Source organism: Sorex araneus, chromosome 3, assembly GCF_027595985.1.
Source record: "Sorex araneus isolate mSorAra2 chromosome 3, mSorAra2.pri, whole genome shotgun sequence".
NCBI lineage: Eukaryota > Metazoa > Chordata > Mammalia > Eulipotyphla > Soricidae > Sorex > Sorex araneus.
Genome location: NC_073304.1, coordinates 139,633,669 through 139,660,386, shown reverse-complemented (window position 1 = coordinate 139,660,386; position 26,718 = coordinate 139,633,669). Strand labels below are relative to the sequence as shown.

General features: G+C 42.4%; 2 protein-coding genes across 4 annotated transcripts in view; both read right to left on the bottom strand.

The window, feature by feature from the left end:
* Positions 1 to 2,604: 2,604 nt before the first annotated feature.
* On the bottom strand, positions 2,605 to 4,753 carry SMIM26 (small integral membrane protein 26). The gene is made up of 2 exons (XM_055133345.1): positions 4,596 to 4,753; positions 2,605 to 3,553 (listed from the first exon to the last, which is right to left on the bottom strand). The coding sequence occupies exons 1-2, from the start codon at positions 4,711 to 4,713 to the stop codon at positions 3,384 to 3,386; spliced, it is 288 nt and encodes a 95-aa protein (XP_054989320.1). The 5' UTR covers positions 4,714 to 4,753; the 3' UTR covers positions 2,605 to 3,383.
* Positions 4,754 to 8,862: 4,109 nt separating this feature from the next.
* SEC23B (SEC23 homolog B, COPII coat complex component) overlaps positions 8,863 to 26,718 on the bottom strand; it is a 48,629-nt gene continuing 30,773 nt past the window's right edge. For all 3 annotated transcript variants that reach the window (XM_055133336.1, XM_055133335.1, XM_055133337.1), the window contains 7 exons: positions 24,557 to 24,710; positions 19,715 to 19,792; positions 17,641 to 17,802; positions 14,765 to 14,851; positions 12,977 to 13,132; positions 12,210 to 12,275; positions 8,863 to 11,732 (listed from right to left, as the gene is read on the bottom strand). In XM_055133336.1, the coding sequence (XP_054989311.1) occupies positions 11,643 to 11,732; positions 12,210 to 12,275; positions 12,977 to 13,132; positions 14,765 to 14,851; positions 17,641 to 17,802; positions 19,715 to 19,792; positions 24,557 to 24,710 (793 nt within the window). In that variant the 3' untranslated portion in view covers positions 8,863 to 11,642. The remainder of the gene's footprint in view (positions 11,733 to 12,209; positions 12,276 to 12,976; positions 13,133 to 14,764; positions 14,852 to 17,640; positions 17,803 to 19,714; positions 19,793 to 24,556; positions 24,711 to 26,718) is intronic.

The window sequence follows — 26,718 nt, the reverse complement described above, 5'->3', positions numbered from 1 at the left end:
AGATCAGGGACAAGACAAGGTTGCCCACTCTCACCACTTCTATTCAATATAGTACTGGAAGTACTTGACATAGCAGTTAGGCAAGAAAAAGATATCAAGGGCATCCAGATAGGAAAGGAAGAGTTAAAGCTATCACTATTTGCAGATGACATGACACTAGAAAATCCTAAAGAGGGGGCTGGAGCAATAGCACAACAGGTAGGGCATTTGCCTTGCACGAGGCAGGCCCGGAGTAATTCCTGAGTGCATGAGCTAGGAGTAACCCCTGTGCATCGGCGGGTGTGACCCAAAAACAAACAAACAAAACCAAGAAAAAAAAAAGCAAAGAAAATCCTAAAGATTCTACCAAAAAGCTTCTAGAAACAATAGGTTTGTATAGTAAAGTGGCAGGTTACAAAATCAATAACCAAAATTCCATGGCTGTCCTATATAAATCATGAAAGAGAAGAAAGAGATATTTTTTAAAAATCTTGTTCACAATAGTTCTTCAGAAAATCAAGTAGCTTGGAATCAGCTTAACCACAAAGAGGTGAAGGATCTACACAAAAAAAACTACAAAACACTATTTCAAGAGGGGCTGGAGTGATAGCACAGCGGGTAGGGCGTTTGCCTTGCACACGGCCGACCCTGGTTCAATTCCCAGCATCCCTTATGGTCCCCTGAGTACCGCCAGGGGTGATTCCTGAGTGCAGAGCCAGGAGTAACCCCTGTGTATCACCAGATGTGACCCAAAAAGCAAAAAACAAAACAAAACAAAAACCCCCCACTATTTCAAGAAATAAGAGGACACTAGGAAATGGAGACACATCCTCTGCTTATGGATAGGGAAGATTAACATTGTCAAAATGGCAATACTCCCCAAAGCATTATCCAGATTCACTGCAATCCCTATAAGGATACCCATGACATCTTTCAAAGAAATAGACAAAATACTCCTGAAATTTATATGGAGCAATAAACCCCTCGAATAGCTAAAGCAATCCTTGGGAAAAAGAAGATGGGTGGCATCACCTTCCCCAACGTCAAACTGTACTACAAAGCAGTGGTAATTAAAACAGCATGGTATTGGAATAGATAGAGACCAATAGAACAGAGTTCAATATTCTTACACAGCGTCTCGAGTATATGATCACTTAATCTTTGATAAAGGTGCAAGAAATGTGACGTGGAAAAAGAAAAGCCTCTTCAATGAGTGATGCTAGGAAAATTAGACAACTGCATGCAAAAAAACCCCAAAACAAACAAACAAAAAAAAACCCTCAGACCTCTGTCCAAGCACAAAAGTCAGATCCAAATGGATTAAAGACCTCAATATCAGATGTGGGCAGAACTCTCCATTATATTGAAGCTAAAGGCATCTTCAAGGATGAAACACCACTGCCCAAGCAAGTGGAAACAAACATGAACAAATGGAACTACATTAAACTAAAAAGCTTTTGCACCTCAAAAGAAACAGTGACCAAAATATAGAGAGACCATGAAATAGGAAAAAAAATACTTAACCAATACCCATCAGGTAAGGGGTTAATATCCAGGATATACAAGACATTAGTAGAACTGTATAAGAAAAAATCCTCCAATCCCATCAATAAATGGGGAGAAGAAATGAACAGAAGCTTCATCAAAAGAGAAATACCCACACACACAAAGAGAAATACAAATGGCCAAAAGACACATGAAAAAGCGTTCTACGTCGCTAATCATCAGGGAGATGCAAATCAAAACAACGAGATATCATCTCACACCACAGAGACTGGCACACATCAAAAAGAACAAGACCAACCAATGTTGATGAAGATGTGGGGAGAAAGAGACTCTCTTCTATTGTTGGTGGGAATGCCAACTAGTTCAACCTTTTTGGAAAACAATATGGACATTCCTCAAAAAACTAGAAATTGAGCATCCATGTGACCCAGTAATACCACTTCTGGAAATATATCCTGGGGATGCAAAAAAGCACAGAAGTGACATCTGTACCTGTATGTTTATTACAGCACTATTCACAATAGCCAGAATCTAGAAACAGCCTGAGTGCACAAGAACAGATGGTTGGTTAAAGAAACTCTGGCACATATACACAATGGAATACTATGCAGTTGTTAGGAAAGAGGAAGTCATGAAAATTGCTTATAAGTGGATGGACATGGAGAATATCATGCTAAGTGAAATGAGTCAGAGAGAGAGAGGGACAGACATAGAATGACTATACTCATCTGTGGAATATAAAACAACATAATATGAGACTAATACCTAAGGACAGTAGAGACAAGAGGCAGAAGGATTGCTCCATGGTTTGGAAGCCTGCTTCATGTGTTAGGGGAAAAGGCAATTGAGATGCAGAAGGGACCACTAAGTCAATGATGGCTGGAGGGATCACTCAGGATGGGAGATGTGTGCTGAAAGTAGACTAAGGACCAAACATGATGGCTTCTCAGTATCTATATTGCAAACCATGATGCCCAAAGTTGAGAGAAAGAAGGAAGGTGCCTGCCACAAAGGCAGGCGGGAGATGGGATTGGGGTGGTAGGAAGGATACTGAGGACATTGTGGGTGGAAAATGCACAGTGGTGAGGGGATGGGTGCTCGATCACTGTAGACTGAAACTCAATCATAAAAGCTTTATTAACTGTATCTCACAATGACTCAATCCCTGGCACCCCATATGGTCTCCCAAACTCCACCAGGCATCCCTGAGCACAGAACCAGGAGTAAGCCCCAAGTACCATAGGGTTGTATCTCCCCTTCTTTCCCAGAAAAAAAAAAATCAGCTTGCTCTTCAAGCCTGTGTTCTCCTTGAACATGTATCTTACTTGTCTTTATGTATCTTCACAAGCTTGATTTTCCACTCTGGAGGAGTCCATGTTCTCTCTTAAATGTACATTTCCTCTCTTTCTCCATTCATATCTTTCCAATGTGAAAGGAGCAGGTTTCATTCAATACAAACTATCTGCTTCACTAAAAAATTCTTACTAAAAAAAAAGTAACAAATATTCAATTTTGTTTGTTTGGGGCCTACACCTGGTGTTACTCAGGACTTACTCCTGATTCTGTGCTTAGGGATCACTCCTGGCAGTGCTGGTACATAGCAGCAGTCAACTATATAATGTTAGATCAACGAGTTTCAGAAAACTGAGATTATAGAAAAAAGTGAGATTATGCTCAATGTGCAGTTTGATTTCAACCTTTTTCTCAGGTGAGTAGAGGGGCATCATTTGAAATTTTAAGTTTCCTTTACCCCAGGGAAATATTTATTGGATATTAATAGTGATTCTATTTGACAGAAAAATTCGATACACATTTTTCACAAACATAAAATGGAAATCAAGGCATCGTTCACATAATATGTTAAACCAAAGTCCTGGTTTTGAGAATTCAGCAGTCAGTCATGATTTTGGCCCAGGACCACCAGTCCATGAATTCCAATAGTTGAGAATCCTGTCAGTAAGTGGAACAAAATCTTCTCTAGCTGTGACAATTGTTTCCATATAAAACCCCTTAGGTGGGGGCTCAGCTACTTCATTTGTTGAAATATCCTTCTGCTTTATTTCACCACCTTAAATAAAAAGGGGGGGGGGAAATAGTAATTAAAACCATTAGCAAAGTCTTGGAAATTAATCCCCTTCCCCATATGGTTTGTCCCCATAGGATTTATTCTCATTCTCAAATTTCTGACACTTCTTTCCTTTAAAAAAGAAGAAAGAATGAAAGGAAGAAAGAAAGAAGGAAAGGAAGAAATGACATGACTTTTATAGCATTAAAAAAGAAAGTGCATAATATAACCACTTTGGACACAGAATTTTTTTTTTTTTTTTTGCTTTTTGGGTCACACCCGGTGATGCACAGGGGTTACTCCTGGTTTTGCACTCAGGAATTACTCCTGGCGGTGCTCAGAGGACCATATGGGATGCTGGGAATTGAACCCGGGTCCGCCATGTGCAAGGCAAACGCCCTACCCGCTGTGCTATCGCTCCAGCCCCAAGACACAGAAATGTTTATAAATGTTCAATACATTCGCAGGGCATACGAACTTTGTGATCATTGATGATGTTCCTCACAAAATGTCATTTTCAGCACAAATTCTTACTTAACATTAATTTATGTACACCTCACACACGCAATTACCTTGTTTAAAAGGATACTTAAAATGTCCTATTCAATAGTTTTTCAATATATTCAGGTTTGCGCACCCAGCACCACTATTAATTTCGAATATGTTCACCACAAAAGATATCTGTACTCTTTGTCAATCACTAATCTTTCTGTATCTAAGATTTCCAGCCCATTTTTGAAGGCTGAAAATTTTTCTTTTCCGACCCCAGAAATTGTAAGATTTTAGGCTCTCTTGGTTGCTAGAAGACCTGGAATTATTTGCTCTCCAAATGCGAAAGGGCTTATGTCATAGAAGAAGCATCGCTCAGTTCTCGTCCAGAATCTTAGAAACTCCACCTGGAATCGCACACAGATTTATGCGAACGTCTTCGTTCAAAATACAAGATTTTGGTAAGCGGATTTCCATTAGAGCCGGTGCTCCGGGCAGCGTCCCAGCTAGTTCTGCAGAAGAGCGATCAGCAGGGGCCCCGGCCGGAGAACCGTACCTGACGGTCTGCTCTCTTTCCGGTTGTAGAAATACAAGGAGCCCAACACCGTCCAGGCGCCCACCGCGTAGATCACTGACATACGCCGGTACCACGACGAGGCCTGATCCACACGCATGATTCCTCTCGGGCTCTCAGGGAGGCCAAGGGCGGAGGCGGGACTTCCTGTCCCGGCCCAGCCGCCGCCGCCAATGGAATACCGGTTCTGCGGCCGCTTCCGGCTCGGGCTCCAATGCATTCTGGGACGGGTAGTTCCAAAATCCACTCCTGGGTTCCTCTGGTTGCCTTGTGAGGCGGACTGACTCAACAAGCCTGTTAGAGGAATCAAATAATAGATTCTCTTCAGCCAATGTCTCATTTGCAAGACTCCTTCCTTATGTAGTCTGGTGGGATCTTTAAAGGCCAATTCAATTCTGCCTCCAGCTCTCAGATTTGTGAGAGCACCACTTCATCCTACTCTCCCATGGGTCAAGCCCAGGATCCCTCCACGTAGGGATCTCCATCCCGCTACTGTGCTCTCTAGATCTTATGCTTCCTGAGAGGCATTCTCCATCAAGTGCAACCTTTCTGCCCCACATTTTATCCCATTTTCATGATAGTACTTCTACCCTTCATCATACATATGCCCATATCTCAAAAACAAAATATTTCCTTGAGCTCTGACCACCACAAGTTTTCCTTTTATCCACACATTTCCTCAAAACAGAATTAGTCTACCCTCCACTCCAACAGACTGAATAACGTGAGAGCAAAAGTGATGTACTTGTTAACTCACCGACCCGCGGTGACAATGTCCTCTGGTGCCTTCAGGCCCGATACACGTGTCCCCCGCTAATGGATGGAAGAACGGGTTACAGGCTGGTGGCCTGCAACATTCTTATTGGGATCAGACAGGGCTTATGTAGAAGAGAAACCAGGATCCGAAAGGGTGTGTGTGAGGGGACAGGGACTAACATGGATTTGGCTGAACATAAGTATTAATGAGGGTTTGGTTGAATATAAACATGTGAAGTGCTTCCATTATGGGGAATTCTGCAAAGAGATCCTCCCAGGAGTGGCACTCCATCTCAGGGAATCCAGCGTTCTGGATTCTGGACCCCAGCAGTTACTGAGTGGACATCAGGTACATCGCCATACCAAGAACTACTTTTCAGCCAAAATAAATCTTGATTGTGTTTGCTTGTGTGCGTGTTATTTCCTCTCCTCTCCTCTCTCTTCTCTTCCTTACTGTCTTGATGATCCCAGGGTCACACTCATGCCTGATTGTGAGGTTTGCAGGAGGTTGTATCAATTTGAGGAATAAAGATGTAGATGTTCTGCTCCATAGGGTCGCTGTGGTATTCACATGTGTGCTCACCAGGTCAACAGTCGCCCTTCCTGGCAGTGGGGCTTTAATATTAAGGTGTTCACCGTGCCAGCAACTGACCCTGGTTCAATCCTGGACACAGCATATTGTCTCCAGAACCCTGACAGGAAATGATTTCCCACCTCCTAAAAATGCTACCATCAGGGGCTGGAGTGATAGCACAGCGGGTAGGGCGTTTGCCTTGCACGCAGCTGACCTGGGTTCAATTCCCAGCATATCATATGGTCCCCTGAGCACCACCAGGAGTAATTCCTGAGTGCCTGAGCCAGAAGTAACCCCTGTGTATCGCCAGGTGTGACCCAAAAAGCAAAAATAAATAAATAAAAATACAACCATTAAGCCCCCTCAGGGTCTCACCATCAGAGTTGCATCCCTTTGTAGTGCTTGTGTAAGTGGCTGTGGTGTGTTCAGAAATTGCTCATGGCACCAGATGTCTCAGAGCCAACAGTTGCACTTAGCACATGTGGTAACACCGGGGAATTTAACTCATGACCACACCCTTCTAAGGCCAGCATTCTAAGCTGATGAGCTGTTTTTCAAGCTCAGATTTTATTTCTAAAACATTTAATGCTGTTTCACAATTTCAAGAATGTTTCTGGTAATTTTAAGGATTCACATTGCCCATACTCTAGAAAAAAACAATATTGATAATTGAACTTAGTTTTGCTCCTTAAAAGTCAATGAAAAAAAAAGTCAATGAAAAAAAGAAAAATGATCAAGGAGAGAGATTGAAGAGTAGACTTTGCATTCTTTGCATGTGGGGTACAGGTTCAATTGGCAGCACCGCATGGTCCCCTCAGTACCACCAAGTGTGCCCCCTCCCATACCAAACAAGTGGAACAAGTCAAATAGTAACATATTCAAACATATATTCAATGGGCTTGTATCAAGATTATGTAATGACCCCTTAAAATTTAATTTAATAAGGCAAACCAACTAAGAAATTGTCAACAAATTTGAACACTTAACAAAAGTAAGCAATAGCCAGTAAACCTAAGAACATCACAAAACCACAACTTAAATGACCCCATTAAACATCTATCAGTATATATAGAAATTACCTGGAGAATACCCAGAGTTGCAAGAATGCAAAGCAATCAGAACTCTCTTTTGTTGTTTGTTGTGGGGCTCAGGGTTTACTCCTGCTCTGGGCTCAGGGATCATCCTGGTTGGGCTTGAGTGAACATATGTGGTACAAGAGATTGAGCCATGGGTTAAGTGTTTGCCCAAGGCAAACACTTTATCCCTGTATTATCTCTCAGGTCCAGTCAGAGTCCCCAACTCTTACTATTGGGGACTACCATTTTATCTAAACACATAGCTACTAAACAACTCAAATATTCCATTCTCAGCTGTTCAAAATAAGTGAAAACATTATACCTACACAAAGCTATTAACATGTTCAGGTATTTTTGTTGTTTTTGAGCCACATACGGCGATGCTCAGAGGTTACCCCTGGCTCTGCATTCAAGAATTACTGCAAGCGGTGCTTGGGGGGCCATATATGATGCCAGAGATCAAACACAGGTCAGCTACATTCAAGGCAAGTATCCTTCCTGCTGTACTATCTCTCTGTCCTTGGATGTCCACTTCTATTCCTAAAAACACTAGAGTGGAAGCAATGTAAATATCACCACAGTGATGGATGAACAAAATGGAATAAATTACTTAGCAATGAAATAGAGTAGTACTTGCAACCACTGATAGTTGGAACAGATTAATAGATTTATGCTAAGTGAAAGAAGCCAGACACAAAAATGAAATTCTAGCAGTCAAATTTATACTGCAGGAAAGCTGACAAGTGGAGAAAGGGATGGACCAAAAGGGGCTCAAGGACACTTTTTTGGAGGGGGTAATGGAAATACTTTTAAAATTTTGTTTTGCATTCGGGACACACCAGGTAGAGCTAGGGATTGCTCCCTGCCATGCTGAGGACCATGAGGTGCCAGAGAACCAATATACACCTCCCTGTGCAAAGCATGTGCTAAGTCTTTTGAGCTCTCCAGCCCCAGGAATGAACTATTTTGACAGTGGTGGTGGCTTCTTAAACATTCATATAGATCAAAATTCAGGTAAGTTGTGTTTATTTGTTTGGATCCACACCCAGCAGCGCCCAGGGCTTACACCTGACTCTGCACTCAATAATCACTCCTGGCAGGGCTGGGGGACCATAGAGATCAAACCTGGGTCAGCCAAACGCAAGTCAAGTGCTCTACTCTCTGTACAATCATTCCAACTCTAAGATTTATTTTAAAGCAGAAAAAATTGGTATTGTTTTAATAAGCAATATCACTTGTTACCTAAGTTAAATATTAGTCTTGTTTGCTTGTTTCTCTTGAAACTAAATCCAGATTACTGCTAATCTTCTTGGGCATTTCCATCGTTATATCATGTCTCTTCCTTAAATTACTCAGGATAGAGCCTAAGAATGCTACCTCCCAACCAGTAGCCTTTCCTTCCTTTTCTGTAATACAGAAAATGATCATGATGCACAAATTTTGATTTATCCTCTTGTCTAACATGCCACCCATCAAGTAAGCCAACTGCTTCTAAATGAGCCTCCCCTGGACTCCAGCCTCAACCATTTTTCTTGTATACCCCAGAGTGCTTAAAATCCTTAACTGATCATTTCACCCCTGCTTAAGAAAGATGAGAGTTTTTCTTATTTTGATGTTATTTGACGGGGAGGGAGAGGAGGGAGTGGCATTCACACTGTAGTACTCAGGGCTCATTCCTAGTAGTACTTTCTAGGCCTGGATGAAGTGCCAGGGATCAAACTGGGGTAGGCCACCTGAAAGTACTCACCTCTGTACTCTCTTCTCTCCCATCCCAGTCGGAGGTTTTTGATAGGTCTGATGTGAGGTATAATGGACGAATAAAAAAAACAGGACAGAGATAATGTGAAGAAAATAAAAAAGTTTACTCTATAGGGGCAGAGGGCCAGAGATCTTTGGAAATTTTGGCCCCTGAGAATGGGGTGTACAATGGTGTAAAATGAGGCAGACAGTTACACAGAAAATGCAGATGACTCAACAAGAAAAACACAAACCAGTGTTATTTGCCAGCAGTTTTTTTCTCCAGCTGGTTACAAGGAGACAAGATGATTACAGGAACAAGATGCCGATTTCCAAGGCCACTTATTTCTCTTTACAGGGGAGCCTTTTGATTTACTTTCAGTCTTTCATTTGCTTGGAGAGTCTCCTTGTTCTTTCAGTCCTTGTGAGAGATTGATGAGAGTTAGCTACCAAGGCTCCATCCCGGATAACGTCCTCTTGGTTTCTTTTTGTCTTCAGGGTGGAGGTTCTTCTGGTTCTCCGTTAGGCAAATCTGGCTCAGTCATCCCCCCTGAGGGATAACTGTTTTCAAGACAACAGGCCCCTCCATGTTCGTTTTGAACTGCCTCTGATTCCCTGAAGTAGGACCTGCTTGGCCATATTTTATGTTAGAACAAAGGGGCCACCCCTATCTCCCTAGCCCAGTGCCTTAACTCGATGTCACTAAAGAGAACACCAGCATAAGTTTCTTACATTCTTACATTCTTACAAGTTTCTTACATTCTTTCATCTGCCAATTTCAGATGAAAGGTCTGAGGAGGAAATTTCAACCTTCATCTGTATACAGTTTTTGTAGTTTTTGTGTACAGTTTTATGTATGGCCTGAGTCTAACACCCAGCAAAGCATGATCCCCTGAGAACCAAGCAGTGAGGCGCCATGCACTGCTGGGTGTGGTCCCAAAACAAACAAACAAACAAACAAACAAATGTAATCTCTAATAACAACACAGGAAACTTTCCAGAATGCAGAGCACAGTCAAAAAAGGCAGCAACTCAAGAGACATAGTCAACCAAGATTCAACGTTCAGTTAAGTTCCCCAATGTTTCTACACACTACACATACCTTCTAGTCAGTTATGGAACCTACTATTTCTGTTGTTTTATTTTGGTGTTTGGGCCACACTGGGTGGTGCTCAAGGTTTACTCCTACTCTGTGTTCAGGGATCACTACCCACTGTATGACTGCTCCATCCCTATTCCTAATTTATTATCAGTCTTTCTTAGAACATAAGATCATTAATGACTTGAATCTTATTTTGTATTGTACAATCTTTGATTGTATCAGCTATATTCTCAGTACTTAGACTACTTTATAAATAGAAAATACACATTTGTTCAGAGAATCAAGGAATCACGCATGGCCCCAAATTTCTTGGGCCTAAACTCAGTATATATCCCAAGTACAAAGACCAATAGCTTCAGTGATCTACCTCACATTTACGCTACAAAGGGAGCTCTCTCAGCCGTTGGTGGGAGGGTCTAGATGCTCAGAGGAGGCCCACAAACCTGAGAATTTGATGCACTGACTGGTGGTTCTCAGGGATAACCACAGCCATGCCTGACAGTGCTCAGAGTAGGGTGGAAGGCCATGCAGGGCCAGGGACCAAACTCAGGGCCTCGAACAGGTGAGGCATGTTCTCCACTGCCCTGAGCTATTTCCTCAGCCTACTTTTTGTACTCTTTTTAGAAAGATCATTACAGAACAAAGAGAGAGAGCAGTGGGTAAGATGCTTGCTTTATTTGAGGCTACCCTGAGTTGGTCAAATCATTGGAGAAAATATTATCTAATGTCATATAAATAATGTTTACATAATCACAAAGATGTTTAGATCATCTTTATTAGTTTTCAACTATCAGATTCAGCTGAGACACTTAAGACAGAGAAAAGTAGGTTGAGGCCAAAATGTTAAATCTTACCAAACTTGATAATATAAAAAAGGTATAGTTAATCAAAAGTGGATGATGAAAAAGTTTTAATTTCCTCAGTCCATGAACATGGAAGCTAAAATTAATATATAAAGAAACAAACAAAAAAGAACTTGGAGAGACTAAAGCAATTACCTCTGAAGTGTAGGATCTAGGTTTAGGGATTGGAGGAAATTGTTAAAAGCCCCCCTTCACTCCATTTATTAGGGTTCCTGTTTTAACAAGTATACATACCTTAGGATTTAAAATAGAGGAAAAAAGTACGGGTTCAAATTAATTTTTTTGTGTTCCCAGATAAAAGAGATGCCACTGTCAGAACCACTTATGCCCACCAGTTATTCCCTTTATCTTCCGGCTAGACTGTTTATTATGGAATGATAAACACACGAGTTCACAGTACTACACAGTGATGAATTTTATATGTGTGTGTGTTTGTGTGTTATTGTTTTGGGGCAATATATTACTTGGGGCAAATTACTCAGGGCTTACTCCTGGCTCTGCATTCAGGGATCACTCCAGGAAAGGCTCAAGGGACCATATAGGGTGTTGGGATCGATCCAGGTCAGCTGCCAGCAAGGCAAACACCCTACCTGCTGTGCTATCTCTCTAGCCCCTGATTAGGATTATCTGAATGTGGCAACAAAATTTATCACCTCTGATTTCCTATAGACTGATATTAGGAAACAAAAAGCATAAACATTTACAAGTACCAACATTTAAGACCTTATATGGCAGAAGAAAGGGGCCACAGATCAGGAATACAAATAAATTATCATCTAAACAGTTACATACAACACTTCCTTTGATCTTATTTTTATTAAAATTCACTGGAAAAATGAAAGGAATGTTAGTAAGACTTTATAAGCAACTGTTAACATGAGCTGACAGTGTTTGCTTCAATTCCCTGGTCGTATCCTCTGCTTAACTGGCACTGGAGACAGCCAACTTCTTCAAGTGGTCCATGAACACCTGCAGGCTGACGTCGTCAGTTAAGATGGGAGCTCCCGTTTCCTAGAGTTCAATAATATGGGTTTATTGGCAGGAATCTGAAGAGCTGGAGAGAATCCCGGAGTTGCTGAGGCCCTTCCTAACTCAGAACACGCACAGTGTTGCTGTCTTCTCCACAAGTCAGTGTTGCTGACTCCCACCACCCCACCCTCTACCCGCTCATTTCTTTACCTTAAGAAAATCCGGGAAAAAAAAAAATCAGAGAAGAGACAGACTAAGGGGGAGATGAAGAACATGTTTTTGTCCTGCATTCCCCAGAGGAGAAATATGCTGTGTCCTTGGGTTTCCACCTGCCACTGCTGCAAATTGCAGAAGGGGATTCACACGGAAGGGGCGCCCCTGCCCTCCAATACTCTCATCCCCCACTACAAAAAAGGTTTTTGGCAAAATAGTCAAGTTTTTATGTCCCTGAACCAAAAGGAATTCAGTTTCTAGGATTTAAAAATAAGTGTTTAAAAAAGTAGTCTAACAATTTCTTACCTGTCCCCAAGCATACAGGTTATTATGTGTCTGAGATGGGTTCACCTTGGATAGAAGGAATCGAGCCTTAAAAAAAAAAAATTAAGAATGAAAATTGGCATTAACAGAACTGGTGAAAAGTGTTTACCTTCATTCTGTTAAATTTGATTTCTTTTTTTACTACATATGAATCTATTTTTTATACTTTCAGCCCAACCACACTCCATTTATTAGGGTTCCTGTACATGAAACATGAGACACGAAAAATTCTCTACTTAACATCAGTATTTTGTTTTGTTTGGAGGCCACAACCAACAGCCCTCAAGCTTACTCCTGTTCAGGGATCACGCCTGGAGGGGCTAAGGGAACCACAGAAAATGCCCAGGGATCGAACCCAGGCTGGCTGCACGCAAGGCGAGCACTTAAGCCTGTACTATCTCTCCAGTTTTAACATCAACATATTTTGATGCTAGAGCTGGAGAGTACATTAAAAATCATGGAGCAAGAGTGATGGTAAAGCAGGTAGGTCATTTTCCTTGCATGCTGTCGAGCTAGGTTTAATCCAAAGTACCCAGTATGGACCCCTGAGCACTGCCAGAAGGAATTTCTGAGTGTAGGGCCAGGAGTAACCCCTATTGCTAGGTATGGGCTCCTCTTACCCCCTAAAATAATTTAGAAGTTTATATTTTATGTTGCCACATAACTATTATCCATGCTGTCTGGACGTGCAGCCACCCAAATACACTGCAAACTCACAGAGCAACAGAGATAGGACTCAGTTCACATACCTGACTGCCTCCGTGCTCTGTGTTAATGTACCGGGGCATTGGGAAGCGTGCTTGCAGAATTTCCTGGGCGTCATCCAATGGTGCCTGTAGAAGGTGCTTGAAGTTTTCATACTCGGGCATATCCTGGTAACCAGCTTTACGCCACTGGGCTATGGTCTTTAGCAAAACAGACAAACCAAAACATTATGGAAACACTGAAAGTCAGGATTGACATTCATTTGACTAACATGCCCCTGCCCCACATAACACTCAATTCTTTTCTGATAATTAGTCTTATGTAAAGAACATAAGAATATTCACATCGGGGCTGGAGCGATAGCACAGCGGGTAGGGTGTTTGCCTTACACGCAGCCGACCCAGGTTCGATTCCCAACATCCCATATGGTCCCCTGAGCACCGCCAGGAGTAATTCCTGAGTGCAGAGCCAGAAGTAACCCCTATGCATTGCCAGATGTGACCCAAAAAGCAAAAGAAAAAAAAGAACATTCACATCTATGGGTAAGGGGTTTGATAGGGTAGCAGGTTTACTGTAACCAAAGAAAGTTTATAGAGTTGTTATTAACGGAATTTTGAAATACAATTTTTTAGGACATTTGAAATCACTTCTCATGAGCAAATCCTAAAAATCAATCAGTTATCAAAACTTAATGAAGGTAAAGTATGTATAACAGTAGGGAGAAAAGCACCAATGAATACAATGTTCAATAATGGGTATTCTTTTTTTTGGGGGGGGGGGATTTTGGGTCACACCTGGTGATGCACAGGGGTTACTCCTGGCTCTGCACTCAGGAATTACTCCTGGTGGTTCTCAGGGGACCATATGGGATGCTGGGATTTGAACCCAGGTCGACTGCGTGCAAGGCAAATGCCCTACCAGCTATGCTATCACTCCAGCCCCAATAATGGATATTCTTGAGAGGAGCCATTCTCTTTCTTAGGGCATGAACTGTTTTAAGGAAGAAAGAGTCTCCCCTGAAAACCATTTCTGCTATCCTGGAGCTCTAAAGACCCTATGTTAAGGCTCACAGTGCCTCAAAGAAAGAGTCACAAACACATATTTACTCGTAATGCCAACATAACTCTGAAAAAGACAATAGTGTGAATAAATTTGCGCCAAGTAAATTAATCTTGTTAAACAGCTCAGAAAGTAATTATTACAGGGATTTCAAAGGCCAACTAGAGATTAATTTACAAAGATTAAAATGTATTAACATACAAATACTTCAGAGACCTGAAAAAGGTTTAATTCATTACACTACAAGCCGCTGTAAAAATTAAACAATTGTGATATTTGGGAGGTTGGGGGGTGGGAGAGGGTGTTTTTGTGCCACACCTGACTGTGCTCAGTCAGGGTTTACTTCTGGCTTTGTGTTCAGGGGACACATGTGGAGCCAGGGCAGGTGCCTTACCCCCGTGCTAGCTCTACAGACCCCTATACTAATGAAAATAAATTTGGGTCTTATGAGCACAAGTTCTTATGTTACTGGTTCAGTGCTTGCACCTGGTGATGAGGTGCTGCTGAGGCCCAAGGGGATAAGGGGCCACCAGGGATATACCTTGTGGTGCTCAGGAGATCAGAAGTTTGATCAGAAGAAATCAAACTTGAAGCTATCACATGTCACGTGTATTCTCAGCCCATTGAGCTATCTCCCCAACTTCCCAAGTTCTTGTTTTAAATAGCAGCCAAGGATGTATGTCAGGGTAGAGCACATGCCTTAGAAGTGCAAGGCTCAGGGTTTGATCCCTGGCACTGTAGAAAAGGGTACAAAAAAATTAATACCATCTTACCTCACCAAGATAAATGACAATTTGGAAGAAAGTGTCCATCAGCAAAATCCTGTCAGCTAAGATGCTGCTGCTGTCCAAGAGAACTGGCTGAAGAGAGAAGAGATGGCATTAGCACCCCTGCTGCTCCCCAGGGGCGACCACTCAAACCCCATACTTGAGGCACACCATACAACAGCTCAAAGGGCTTTTCCAAAGGTTCCTGGCATGACGGCTCTCCACCACGCTATGTCCATTCCTGCTCTCTACTCCCTGACTCAAAGTTGTCTCAGAAGAAACAGGCTCCAAATAATTCCTCATCAACTGGAAAGGGAGATTAATTCACTGTTCTAGGCATCATAGATAATGCCCCAAATTACTCTACTTTGTGTTAGAAAGTGAGAATTTTTGGGGAGGGGAGAAGATACAGAAAACATTAGCACAACCACTGGTGCAAGGATGAATCGCAAATTCATCAAACATTCTATTAAAAAAAAAAAAAAGAAGTTGGGTGTTTTATTGGGGGAATGGGGCAGGGGGAAGTACACCTGGTGGTGCTCAGCCATCACTCCTGGTCGTGCTCAGGGGACAGTATGTGGTGCCAGGGACTTAAGGTAGGCTGTATGCAAGGCAAGTTCCCTACCTGCTATGCTACATAGCTCTGGCCCTAGAAAGAGGTTTTATCTATCTTGGACACATTCTCTCAAATCTACTGCTATAGGTAAGAAAAAAAGTTGGAAAAAAATTTCATTTAGTTTTTTTTTTATATAACACTTTAACACTTTTAAAAAAAGTTGGGAAAAATTTTTAGTTTTTTTTATATAAAACTTTAACATAAGAATTTGTTTTTTTGTTACATAAACTTTATGAAGAATGATTAGATAACTAATTTACTTTTCTACCATTGCTATAGTTCAGTTGTTTTCTAGTTTTACTGTCCTTATAAAAAATTCTTTCTAAGGAGCTGGAGCAATAGCACAGAGGGTAGGGCGTTTGCCTTGCACGAGGCCAACCCGGGTTCAAATCCCAGCATCCCATATAGTCCCCTGAGCACCGTCAGGAGTAATTCCTGAGTGCAGAGCCAGGAGTAACCCCTGTGCATTGCCAGGTGTGATCCAAAAAGCAAAAAAAAAAAAAAAAAAAAATTCCTTCTGAGACACTGATTTACAACACTGATAATGGTCAGGGCTCATGAATAAAACATTCCACACCCTCCACCAGAGTGTCTGCTTCCTCCATCATGGTCCCATCAAATTTTCTATTAAAACTTTTTTTTTATTATTTCTTTGAACAAAATTTTTCTGGTATGGAGAAGTTGTTCTTTCAGATAACAAGACATGAAATAACAAAGTCAAAGTGTTGGAAAATATTTTTATAATCCTGTTTTCCACAGATAACAGCTTCATATAGTTTGTGACTTTTCCTATTTTTTAAAAAATTACTTTACTGGGGCTGGAGCCATAGCACAGCGGGTAGGGCATTTGCCTTGTATGGGGCTGACCAGGGTTCAATCCTCAGCATCCCATATAGTCCCCATAGCAATGCCAGGGGTAATTCCTGAGTGCATGAGCCAGGAGTAAGCCCTGTGCATCGCCGGGTGTGACCCAAAAAGCAAAAGCAAAAAAAAAAATTAATTTGCTGAATCACTGCCTATGTATGTTTTTATTACTCAGAAATGTTAAACTAAGACTTTTGTGCAGCCACTCTGCTGCTGATTGACCACGGTCGGGAGGCCAGCTAGACTACTTCTGGTCCCAGCAACTGCTTGCAGCCATGTCCTAGACTGTGAATTAAGCCATAGCCCCACGCTGGCCAGTCAAGGAGGGGGAAGATCCTTCTTTCTCGTTTTTTTTTCCCTTTTTGGGAAGAAACGGTGTGGCGTCCGCCATATTATGAGGACTATTAAGCAGGTACAAACTTGATGGCTCGGGAAGGAGAAAAAGAAAAAAAAAAAAGACTTATGAACTTGAAACAGCAGGACGTATGGGCAGTCTCGGGCCGGGGCGATACCGGCTCACGCTCTGCCGAGATTCGACCTGAGTGGCCACACTTTTGTGCGGCTGCTCTGCTGCTGATCGACCAGCTAGATTACTTTTGGTCCCAGCAACTGCTTGCAGCCATGTCTCTAGACTGTGAACTAAGCCACTGCCCCATGCTGCCCCAGGAAGGGAAATGATGCAATTTTTTTTTTTTTCTTTTTGGGTCATACCCAGCGATGCTCAGGGGTTACTCCTGGCTTTGCACTCAGGAATTACTCCTGGCAGTGCTTGGGGGACCATATGGGATGCGAAGGATCGAACCCAGGTCGGCTGCGTGCAAGGCAAACGCCCTACCCGCTGTGTTATCGCTCTGGCCCCAATGATGCAATTTCTAACATAAATCTCCCTGAACTTAATTACTAAAACACTAAAATACAGAAATCCTAAACCATATCTTGTCATTCTTAATGACTAAAATACTAAAATACAGAAATCCTAAATTCCTATCTCGTCATTCTCAGCAATGGAAAACTAATTATGAAATGCTTCCTTGACAGTAGGAAGCTGTTTTTTTGGGGGGAAAATCCAATGACAATAGTGAGTTTTGTGTTGAAATATGGAATGTAATCAAGATAAAGAGAAAATGAAGTGAAATTTATCAACTACACAGGCGGGGGTTGGGGGGTTGGAGGTATACTGGGGTTTTTGGTGGTGGAATATGGGCACTGGTGAAGGGACGGTTATTCCAGCATTGTATAACTGAGACATAAGCCTGAGAACTTGCAACTTTCCACATGGTGATTCAATAAAATAAATGATTTAAAAAAATGTTAAACTAAGAGCAAATTTTCTAGGAAGAAGATGTGTTAGATGATTCCAATTCTGAAAAAAAAAAAAAAAAGCATTTACAAAAACTCTTACCTCTGGAGGTCCATGAAATGAGTAGGAATAGAGAATGGGCTGGATCATGATGAGGGACTGGGTTAGATCCTGTCGGGCAAAATGGTGTCTGTAATACGATGATTCATCAGGACTGTTGTTAAACACTTGAAGAAATGGAGATCTTCTAAGATGGAACATGAACTGCATTTATAAGGGAAGAAACAAAGAAGATATGCATAAAGCCGAAACCTTCTTAGGGACCAATAGAGAAGAGCTGCTTTTTTAAGGCATCTAAGGAAGGAGAGCCCAAACATGAGGGTAAAGGTCTGTGGGTTTACATCACAGAAATTAAAAGGGGGTAGCGGGGGATCAGAAAAGAGGGAATTGATAGTTGTTCACTTCTACAAGGTGAAAAATGTTCTAGATGTCTCTTGCACAGCTATGTGGCTATATTCAACACGACTAAGATGTATACTTCAAAACAAGGCAACAATATAGAGGATTGAAATACATTACTTTTACAAGAATTAAAAAAAAAAAAAGATCGGAGATGCCATGCCATATCCATGCCACACCAGGCTGCTTCACTGGGGGCAACCCGGAAGGTGAGGCCCCTCCCCACCCCAAGAGGCCCATCCCTGGCAGCCAAAAACCTCCAGAACTCAACCCCTCTAATGCTCATGGCCACCTCCACATGCTCAGGCCGAGTCTCACCCACGAGTAAATCTATACCTGGACATCTCATACTTTACATCACCAATGTACCAAGAGTAGCACACCACATTTGATGGGGTTCAAAGTAGAAGGCAACCAAATTTAGGGGGAAGTATATTTATAGATTATATACATAAGCACACAAGGCTCAACCTTTAACAACATGTTACTAATCTCTTATAGAAGAGCTTAATGGTTTCTAGACAAATACAACAATCTTCATACACTTACTTCTAAGATACCTTTTTTGTCCCATTTTTAGCAAATTATTCATAATAAGCAACACAAAATAAATTATTTTGGTTCTGCTTTGGGGGCAGGGTTTGGGGTTTGGGATGGAAATATGATGGTGGGAAGGTGTAATGGTGGTTGGATTGTTCAAATATTAAATGAAATCAAATATTTTCAGGGCTGTAACAATAGCACAGCTGGAAGGGCGTTTGCCTTGCATACAGCCGACCTGGGATTCCTCTGTCCCTCTCAGAGAGCCCAGCAAGCTACCGAGAGTATCCTGCCTGCACAGCAGAGCCTGGCAAGCTACCTGTGACATATTCGATATGCCAAAAACAGTAACAAGTCTCACAATGGCGGCGTTCCTGGTATACGCCCGAGCAAATCGACGATCAATGGGATGACAGTGTGATACAGTGATACAAATATTGTGAAACAACTTTACAAAAATTTTTAAAAATTAGAAAAAGATCTATGGCCAACAGGCACATGACAAGATGTTCAACATTCTACTGGAAAAATGCAGAGCAAAACGACGAGACAGCACCTCTCAGGCGTAAGGTGATTATGACCCAAAAGTCAAGGCACAGGGCCAGGGTATAAAGCGTCTGACTTTCATGTGGTCAACCCAGGCTTGGTCCCAGCACCACTTATGCTCCCCTGAGCTCAGCCAGGAGTGATCCTTGAACATAGTCAAGAGTAAGCCTATTGGGTGTATCTCAAAAAAGAAAAATGAAAAAGCCAAGGTTCAAGTGTGGATAGGATATGGAGAAACAGGAGCTGTTATATACTGTTTGTGGGGAAGTAACCACTAACACTGCATGTTTCTCATATTAACTCTGGTTTGCTTTTTAAGTATTCATTTTTGCTGTGCTTCACTTCCTTGGTTTGAGGCAGAGGTGGCCAGTTACCCAGCATGCCTACTACAGATGATCATGTTTGGTCTTTTCATGGCTTATGCACTTATTTTTTTGCTCTCCATTTGCATCTCTCCCCTGAATGATGTAAGGCATATTTATCTTGAACTGAATAATCTTCAAGATCTACAGTGTAGAATCTTAATTTTAAGATTCTACACTGTATTATTTAATCTTTCCTCTCTCCCTGGACAGCATTATTTTGATCACAATTTATTATGCTGTGGTTATGTTAGAAGAGTATTTCTTACCTGAGGATATAGAGAGAAAGAATCTGATAACCTAAATGAAGTGGGGTCCTCTTTGTTATACTGTCCGAACTTCTGACACTGTTGAAAGAAAAAAGCAGAGAGAAGAAAAGGAAAAAAAGTCAATGCCACTTGGAAAGCTCCTTCAGGTGAGAGGGCTGCATTTGATGCCAGCCTTGCGGTGACCTGAGCTTCCCAAGCATGGCAGGCAACAGCGGTAGTGTTATGGAAAGGCGGATTCTGCTTTGGCAGAGCTGGAGACTGGCAGGCGATGTGGCATTTCTTCCAGCCAGTGCTGCACAAGGACCTCTCTAACTAGTTTGTCTCAAGAGCTTCTTCTAAAATAATTTTTTTCTTTTTTTTTTTTTGCTTTTCGGGTCACATCTAGTGATGCACAGGGGTTACTCCTGGCTCATGCACTCAGGAATTACTCCTGGCATTGCTCAGGTGACCATATGGGATGCTGGGAATCGAACCCGGGTCGGCTGCGTGTAAGGCAAATGCCCTACCTGCTGTACTATCTCTCCAGCCCCAAAAGAAATCTTTTGAGACCATGAAATACTGGCAGTTACATGCAAGCCTTAATGCTGTATTCTCCTACAGCTCAATTCTCTTCTTCCTTTTAAAGGGACATTTCTGAGGCCAGAGTGACAAAGAAAAGAAGATAGGGCACTTGCCTTGCAACTGGCTGACCTGGATTTGACCCCCGCTATCCCATAGTCACCTGAGTCCTGCCGGGAGTGACCCTCTGAACATGAGTAAGCCCTGAGCACTGCCAAATATAAAACAAAAATAAAACACAATGACATTTCTGAACAATGTTTTCTCTTCCTGCCTTTAACTTTCCCTTTATTTCCCCATTCCCTCTGGCCATGAGAGATTCAGACTTCTTACCATTTAAAGAGTTTTAACATTTTTATTTTCCTTTTAGCTGCTGAGGATGGAAACAAGGGCCTCACACATGCATGGCAAATGTTCTTACCTCAGCATTACATCCTCAGCCCCCCACAATTCACTTCCTGCTACCAAACCTGCTCTCCCTCTCCCAGTCCTCATTCTTCTGAACTCCCTAGATCCATGAATCAAGTGACCCTCCCAATTTCTTGAAACTCTCTCCTGTTCAGCTGCTAAAATATCTTTTTTCTACTCCTCATTATCTCTTTGACAAATCCTTTTCTGCCTTATTACTCCAATGTGAAGATTCCTTTAAGGTAAGTTCTTATTTAATTTTTTTTGGGGGGAGGTGGGGGAGGAGCACACCTGGAGGTGCTCAGAACTTACTCCTGGCTCTGTGTTTCAGGGATCACTCCTGGCGAGACTCAGGGGATCATATGAGTTACGGGGATCACACCTTCGTCAACCATGTGCAAGGTAAGTGCCTTACTGGCTATATTATCTCTCCAGCCCAAGGTGAATTCTTGTATCCTATCCCATCCTCACCTCTTTGGCTACTAGAGTTGGATTCAAGTTATTCAGATCCACCCACAAGTCCTGTGCTCACCTACTACCCGAGATCCTGTCAAGGTTTAGTTTTCCTTGGACTTACTTTTAAAAGTTCATGTTAAGGAACACTTATATGTGGGGCTGGAATAATAGTACAGAGGGTGGGATGCTTACCTTGCAAACAGCTGACCTAGGTTCAATCCCAGTACCACACACGGTCCCCCAAGCACCACCAGGAGTAACTCCTGAGTGCAGAGCCAGGAGAAAACCCTGAGCATTGTCAGGTGTGGCACAAAACCCCAAACCCAAACCAAACAAACATATTTGAAAACAAAAAGTGAAATACTTCCCTCCAACCAAAAATCTTTCCCTTTCCACTTTGACATCACAGTCTTCCTGTGGTTCCCCACATTTGAAATGAGTGAAGATATTTCTATATACGACTCCACAGAGAGGTTGAACAAATGTTACCAATTCTTTCTCAGTATACATCCTGATTTCAAGCCTCCTATTCCAATTCTATTGCTACCAACACCAATGTCAGCTCTTTGGAGCCTACAGAATCTCCCATGTGCCCCCTTTAGACCTCCAATATACTTAACATGGCAATGGTAACAATCACCGTGCTGGATTCACACCTCTGCTTAAATCACTCTCAGTCCTTCCAATGTTAAGGTAGTAGCAACTTAAAAATTCAGACATTTCAGAGGCTGTTGAGATAGTGCAGGGGTGAAGACACTTGCCCTGCATGCAGCTGACTCAGGTTCAGGTTCTAGTCCTCCCTGGTACCACATACATTTCCCCTAAGCACCGCCTGAGCACTAAGTCAAAAGTAGCCCTTGAGCACCCCAGGGTATGGCTAAACTCTTCCTTTCTTCCATATCAAGAGATGGCTCAAAGGACTAGATTACATGCATTGCATGCAAGAGTACTGGGTTTGGACACACACAGAAATCTTGGACCCAAACAACTTGCAGCAGAGATGGCCCGGTACTTTGCAATAGGCCTTCTCCGCTGGGCCACTTCAGACAGGAGCGGGTGTTGTCCCTCCGTCTGCCCTCTAAGAGCTCCAGCGGTCGCCAGTTTCTAGAAACAATTTCTTCAGACTCTAATTATTATTAAAATCTTAGAATTCCTAAAGCGTGCGGCCGCAAAAGTGGTCACTAGCAACATTATATTATATCCATAACAAGCAATACAAAACACATTGTCTAGTAATTATATTTTCGGCAGATATGAGGGGAGGTAGGACTGGTCTTGAAATATCTAAGATAACTAAAGTAGTGAAAGACTACCTTGCAAACCACAACACCCAAAAGGAGAGAGCAAAAGGGAATGCCCTGCCACAGAGGCAGGTGGGGTGGAAGGGACAGGGTAGAGGTGGGGGGAGGGATGCTGGGACCACTGGTGGTAGAAAATGGGCACTGGTGGAAGGATAGGTACTCGATCATTGTATGACTGAAATGCAAGCATGAAAGTTTGTAAGTCTGTAACTTTATCTCACAGTGATTCACTAATTAAAAAAAAAAAACCTTGCTAATTGTCTGCCACACAAGCAGGGGGAGGTATGGAATTGGGGGGGGGCAATACTGGGGATTTTGGTGGTGGAAAATGTGCACTGACTGGTTAAGGGATGGGTGTTAGATGACCATATGATTAAATTTCAAACATGAAACTTTTGTTACTGTATCTCACGGTGAATTAATAAAAAATAAAAATTTAAATAAACAAATAAAAAGAAAGACTTAAAAAAAAAAGAGTACTGGGTTCAATCCCCAGCACCACGTGGTCCCCCCCAAATCCAAACTCCACTTGGAGGATCCTCTAAGCAACACCAGGATTAGCCTCAGAGCATCGCCAAGTGTGATTACTACACTATTTCTCCTGAAGCAAAAAAATAAATAATTAAAATTAAGGCATTTCTCAATGAAGTAATTCCTGCTGTCCAAGCAGGCTTCCTGCAATAGAGGCATACTACGGTGGTGCCAGCCTAAGTCCACATATGCAACAAACTCCCATATGCTTGCTCACTGTGGGTCTGGCACTCAGCTGAAGGCTTGACTCAAGACTCTTTCCTCACAGAAAGCCTTGCCATCTTCTTGAACTCTCAGATTTTTAACTGAAATCTCAGCACTCCATTAAAAAAAAAAAGAAAAGAAAAAGGTTCCTTGGGCCAGCAAGGGCAAATGTACAGTTAAAGAGAGTATTTAACTCAGGGACCACTCAGCAGCGGTGATCATAAATATATGAATATATGCTGTGACTTTCAGGAAGTTAAGATATGTCAAGTTGACTTATTGCCACTGGCTCCAAATTCTCGCTTCTGGCCTGCTATGAAATGGATTCGGTGCGTTAGTCTTCCCTTGCCCATTGGCAGTGAGATTAACCTTTGCCAACAGAGGGTGCTAGAGGCAAGGATTCGCTTCTGGTTCAGGTGCTCACTCATCTGCTAAGAAAACTCCGAGTTGAGCTCCAGGAAAGGTTCCGTATACCTGCTTTCTGGCAATTTCTCTAGCACAGTGGGCAGGTGGTTGTGCAGTTCTAGTGAATTCCTCAAGAAAAAAAATATCACTGCACCTTCTCTCCCATGAAAGACTTAGAATCCCTACCTTGCCCTCCCAACTAGATTTAGACTAGTGGGGGAGAGATGGGCTTTTACCTGGGTTTTCAGCCTAGAATTAGAGGTTTTCAGCCTAGAATTAGAGGTTCCCCCTCTTATCTGCTACTCCTATATTCTGTACGTTACTTCTTAGATAGCAAATCCCTGATGATCCTGTTTTTCACAAAATTTGTAAGAAACCTTTTACATTACATCTGATCCTTCTGATCAGATCCCAAATGGCACCTGAGGTCATTCCCTCCACCTGCTGACACATAAACTCCTCTATTTCCAAAAAACCAGGTCAGAGACCTGGAGGGAAAACAGAGGCCACTGCATTCAGTGAATCATCCAATTCAATTCTTTTTTTTTCTGCTTTGGAGCTACATTCAGTAGTGTTCAAGGCTACTTCTGACTATGCACTCAGAGGTCACTCCTGGTGGTGCTCAAGTGGCCATTTGAGGTACCAGGGATCCAACTTGCATCGGCCACATGCAAGGCAAACACCTACCTGCTGTACTTTTGCTCTAGGCCCTGACCTAATTCAATTCTTGACACACATGGGCTACACCATTGTCTGAATGTCCCATGCATGCACTTTCTTCCCAGCCCCAAATAATTTCTGGAGAGAACATACACTTAACACTCCTTTCAACCCAGAATTTCTACTGTTTGGTATATAAGACACCAAATGACACATACTTACTAAATGACTTCATTAATGATAGTTTAAGTGAAAACTTCCCCCTCTCAAAAATAGAGCAAACGCAAGACCAAGTCTAGCACCACAATCTCTGACTTACCAATCGAATGAGTTGTCGGTCCAGCCACCGGAGCACATCGGGCCCTTCCTCTGACTCAGCTCGGAACACTCCCAGCCGCGCCATCAAGACTGTGGCGGCCTCCTGGTCAAATGCTGCTTCTATGTGTCTGATCTGACTCTGCGCATCTGCCCAACTGACAACACCAGAGTTAGAGCCACACTCACAATCAAAGGATAAAGCCAGGTGAGGAGAACGTAACATGATCTCCTAGACAGCACAGCTAGGACTCACACCATTAGGAATCACACATATTCAGTAACCTTTGTATGACTCTGAAGGCTCTCAGTATAAAAGAAAAATTAAAGAGCCTGGAGCCAGGGGATGGCTCCCCAGGCAGGAGCAACAGCTTTGCACGTGGGAGTGCTGCAGAGGCCTCTAGACTACCGGGAGCGACCCCTAAGCAAGGAGCCTACAGTAGGCCCCAAACACTGCCACATATGGCCCAGACAAAATAAACCTAATTCAAAACAAAGAAATTAAAGAAAAGAAATACTTGCGTACACAAAGACCTAAAAGTAAGGAACACAGCTGCAGTTAGACAGAAAGTAGAACCCCAAATATCCTTTAGTAGGGCGGACATATCCCATATGAACTATACAATATGATGTGCACCTTAAAAGTGAAAGCTACTACTGGGGCTGGAGTGATAGCATAGCGTGCAGGGCATTTGCCTTGCACACAGCCAACGCGGGTTCAATTCCCAGCATCCCATATGGTCCCCCAGCGCTGCCAGGAGTAATTCCTCAGTGCAGAGCCAAAAGTAACCCCTGTGCATCGCTGGGTGTGACCCGAAAAGCAAAAAAAAAAAAAAAAAAAAGCTACCAGGTCTACAACCCAGTGCCAAAGTGCATGACTGACACCCTGACATGCATGGGATCTGGGACCAATCATCCTGGATTATATGGGCGGTGGAGGGAGGAGAGAAAGAGATAAGAGGATTATTGTACTGACAGATGTCCTTGCCACATGATGGAAAGCTCATGAATATATCAATGTAAGAAGCCACATATTTATGTAATTCATATTATATGCCAATTACACAAAAGGGATTACTAAGTGCCAAATGGGAATGAAATTTAATTTCTAAGGAGGAGAGTGGATGAGGAAGCCCTCCCCCTTTTATTTGAAAAGGTGCATCTGTCAATAGTGCGCAGGAGACAAGGTGAGGCTGGAGATTAAACACACAACTGTCCATAATAGCATGTGCTCTGCGCTATCCATTCCCTCTGCTGTTCGTTTTGGGCCCCACCTGACTCAGTGCTCAGGGGACAGTGTGATGCCAGATACAGGGCTTCCCTATGCAAAATATGTGCTCCAGTCTGAGCTGTTTCCCCTGCTCAAGAGATCCATTCTTTATGTACTTTAATGCAATATGAATTTTTTACAAAGAAGATGTTTTTATGGCTTATTTGTTTGATAAATCAAATATGTACGGTGTTTCTTTTTCAGATCACACCAGTGATGTGCAGGCCACTCCTGGCAGTGCTGGCAGAGCAGAGGGCAGCTAACTCTCAGCAGGAGTGCCAGGACTTGAACCCAAGGCTTTTAAGGTATATTTCTAATCCGGAAACTGAAAGAATTTATTCCTACTCAAAGATTTTTCTATGACCTAGCTGGATTAAAAGACAATGCTGGTTCCCATTCTCGCTCCTCCTCATCTGATAAAATGGACCATAAGGATTGGTGAAAACCATTTCCATGGAATTTCAAAGACAAAGTAACAGACGTTAAATTATGTCTTTACAGAAAAACATCAGGCATGCATGGTGGAGGATGAGCACTTGCAAGTGCGAGGGCCTGAGGAAGGAAAGACAGGCAGGGAAAGAAGGAAGAAGGAAGGAAAGAAACAAGAAAAACATCAGTCAGAAAGTAGATAAAGGACCAAACATGATGGCCTCTCATTATGTGTACTGCAAACCATAATACCCATAAGTAGAGGGTGAGTAAATGGGAAACTGTCTGCCATAGAAGCAGGGGGAGGGTTGGGATAAGGGGAGGAATAATGGGGACATTGGTAGTGGAAAATGTACTTTTGTGGAGGGATGGGTGTTCGATCGTTATATGATTGAAACTTAAACATGAAAGTTTTGTAACTGTAGCTCACAGTGATTAAATAAATAAATAAAAGAAAAACTTCAGTC

What these genes read in the sequence shown, in the direction of transcription:
- SMIM26 (XM_055133345.1), bottom strand. Translation starts at nt 4,713, where the DNA reads ATGCGTGTGGATCAGGCCTCGTCGTGGTACCGGCGTATGTCAGTGATC. An exon ending in GAAAGAGAGCAGACCGTCAG is followed by an intron (nt 3,554 to 4,595) that starts GTACGGTTCTCC and finishes TTTTTATTTAAG; the next exon opens with GTGGTGAAATAAAGCAGAAG.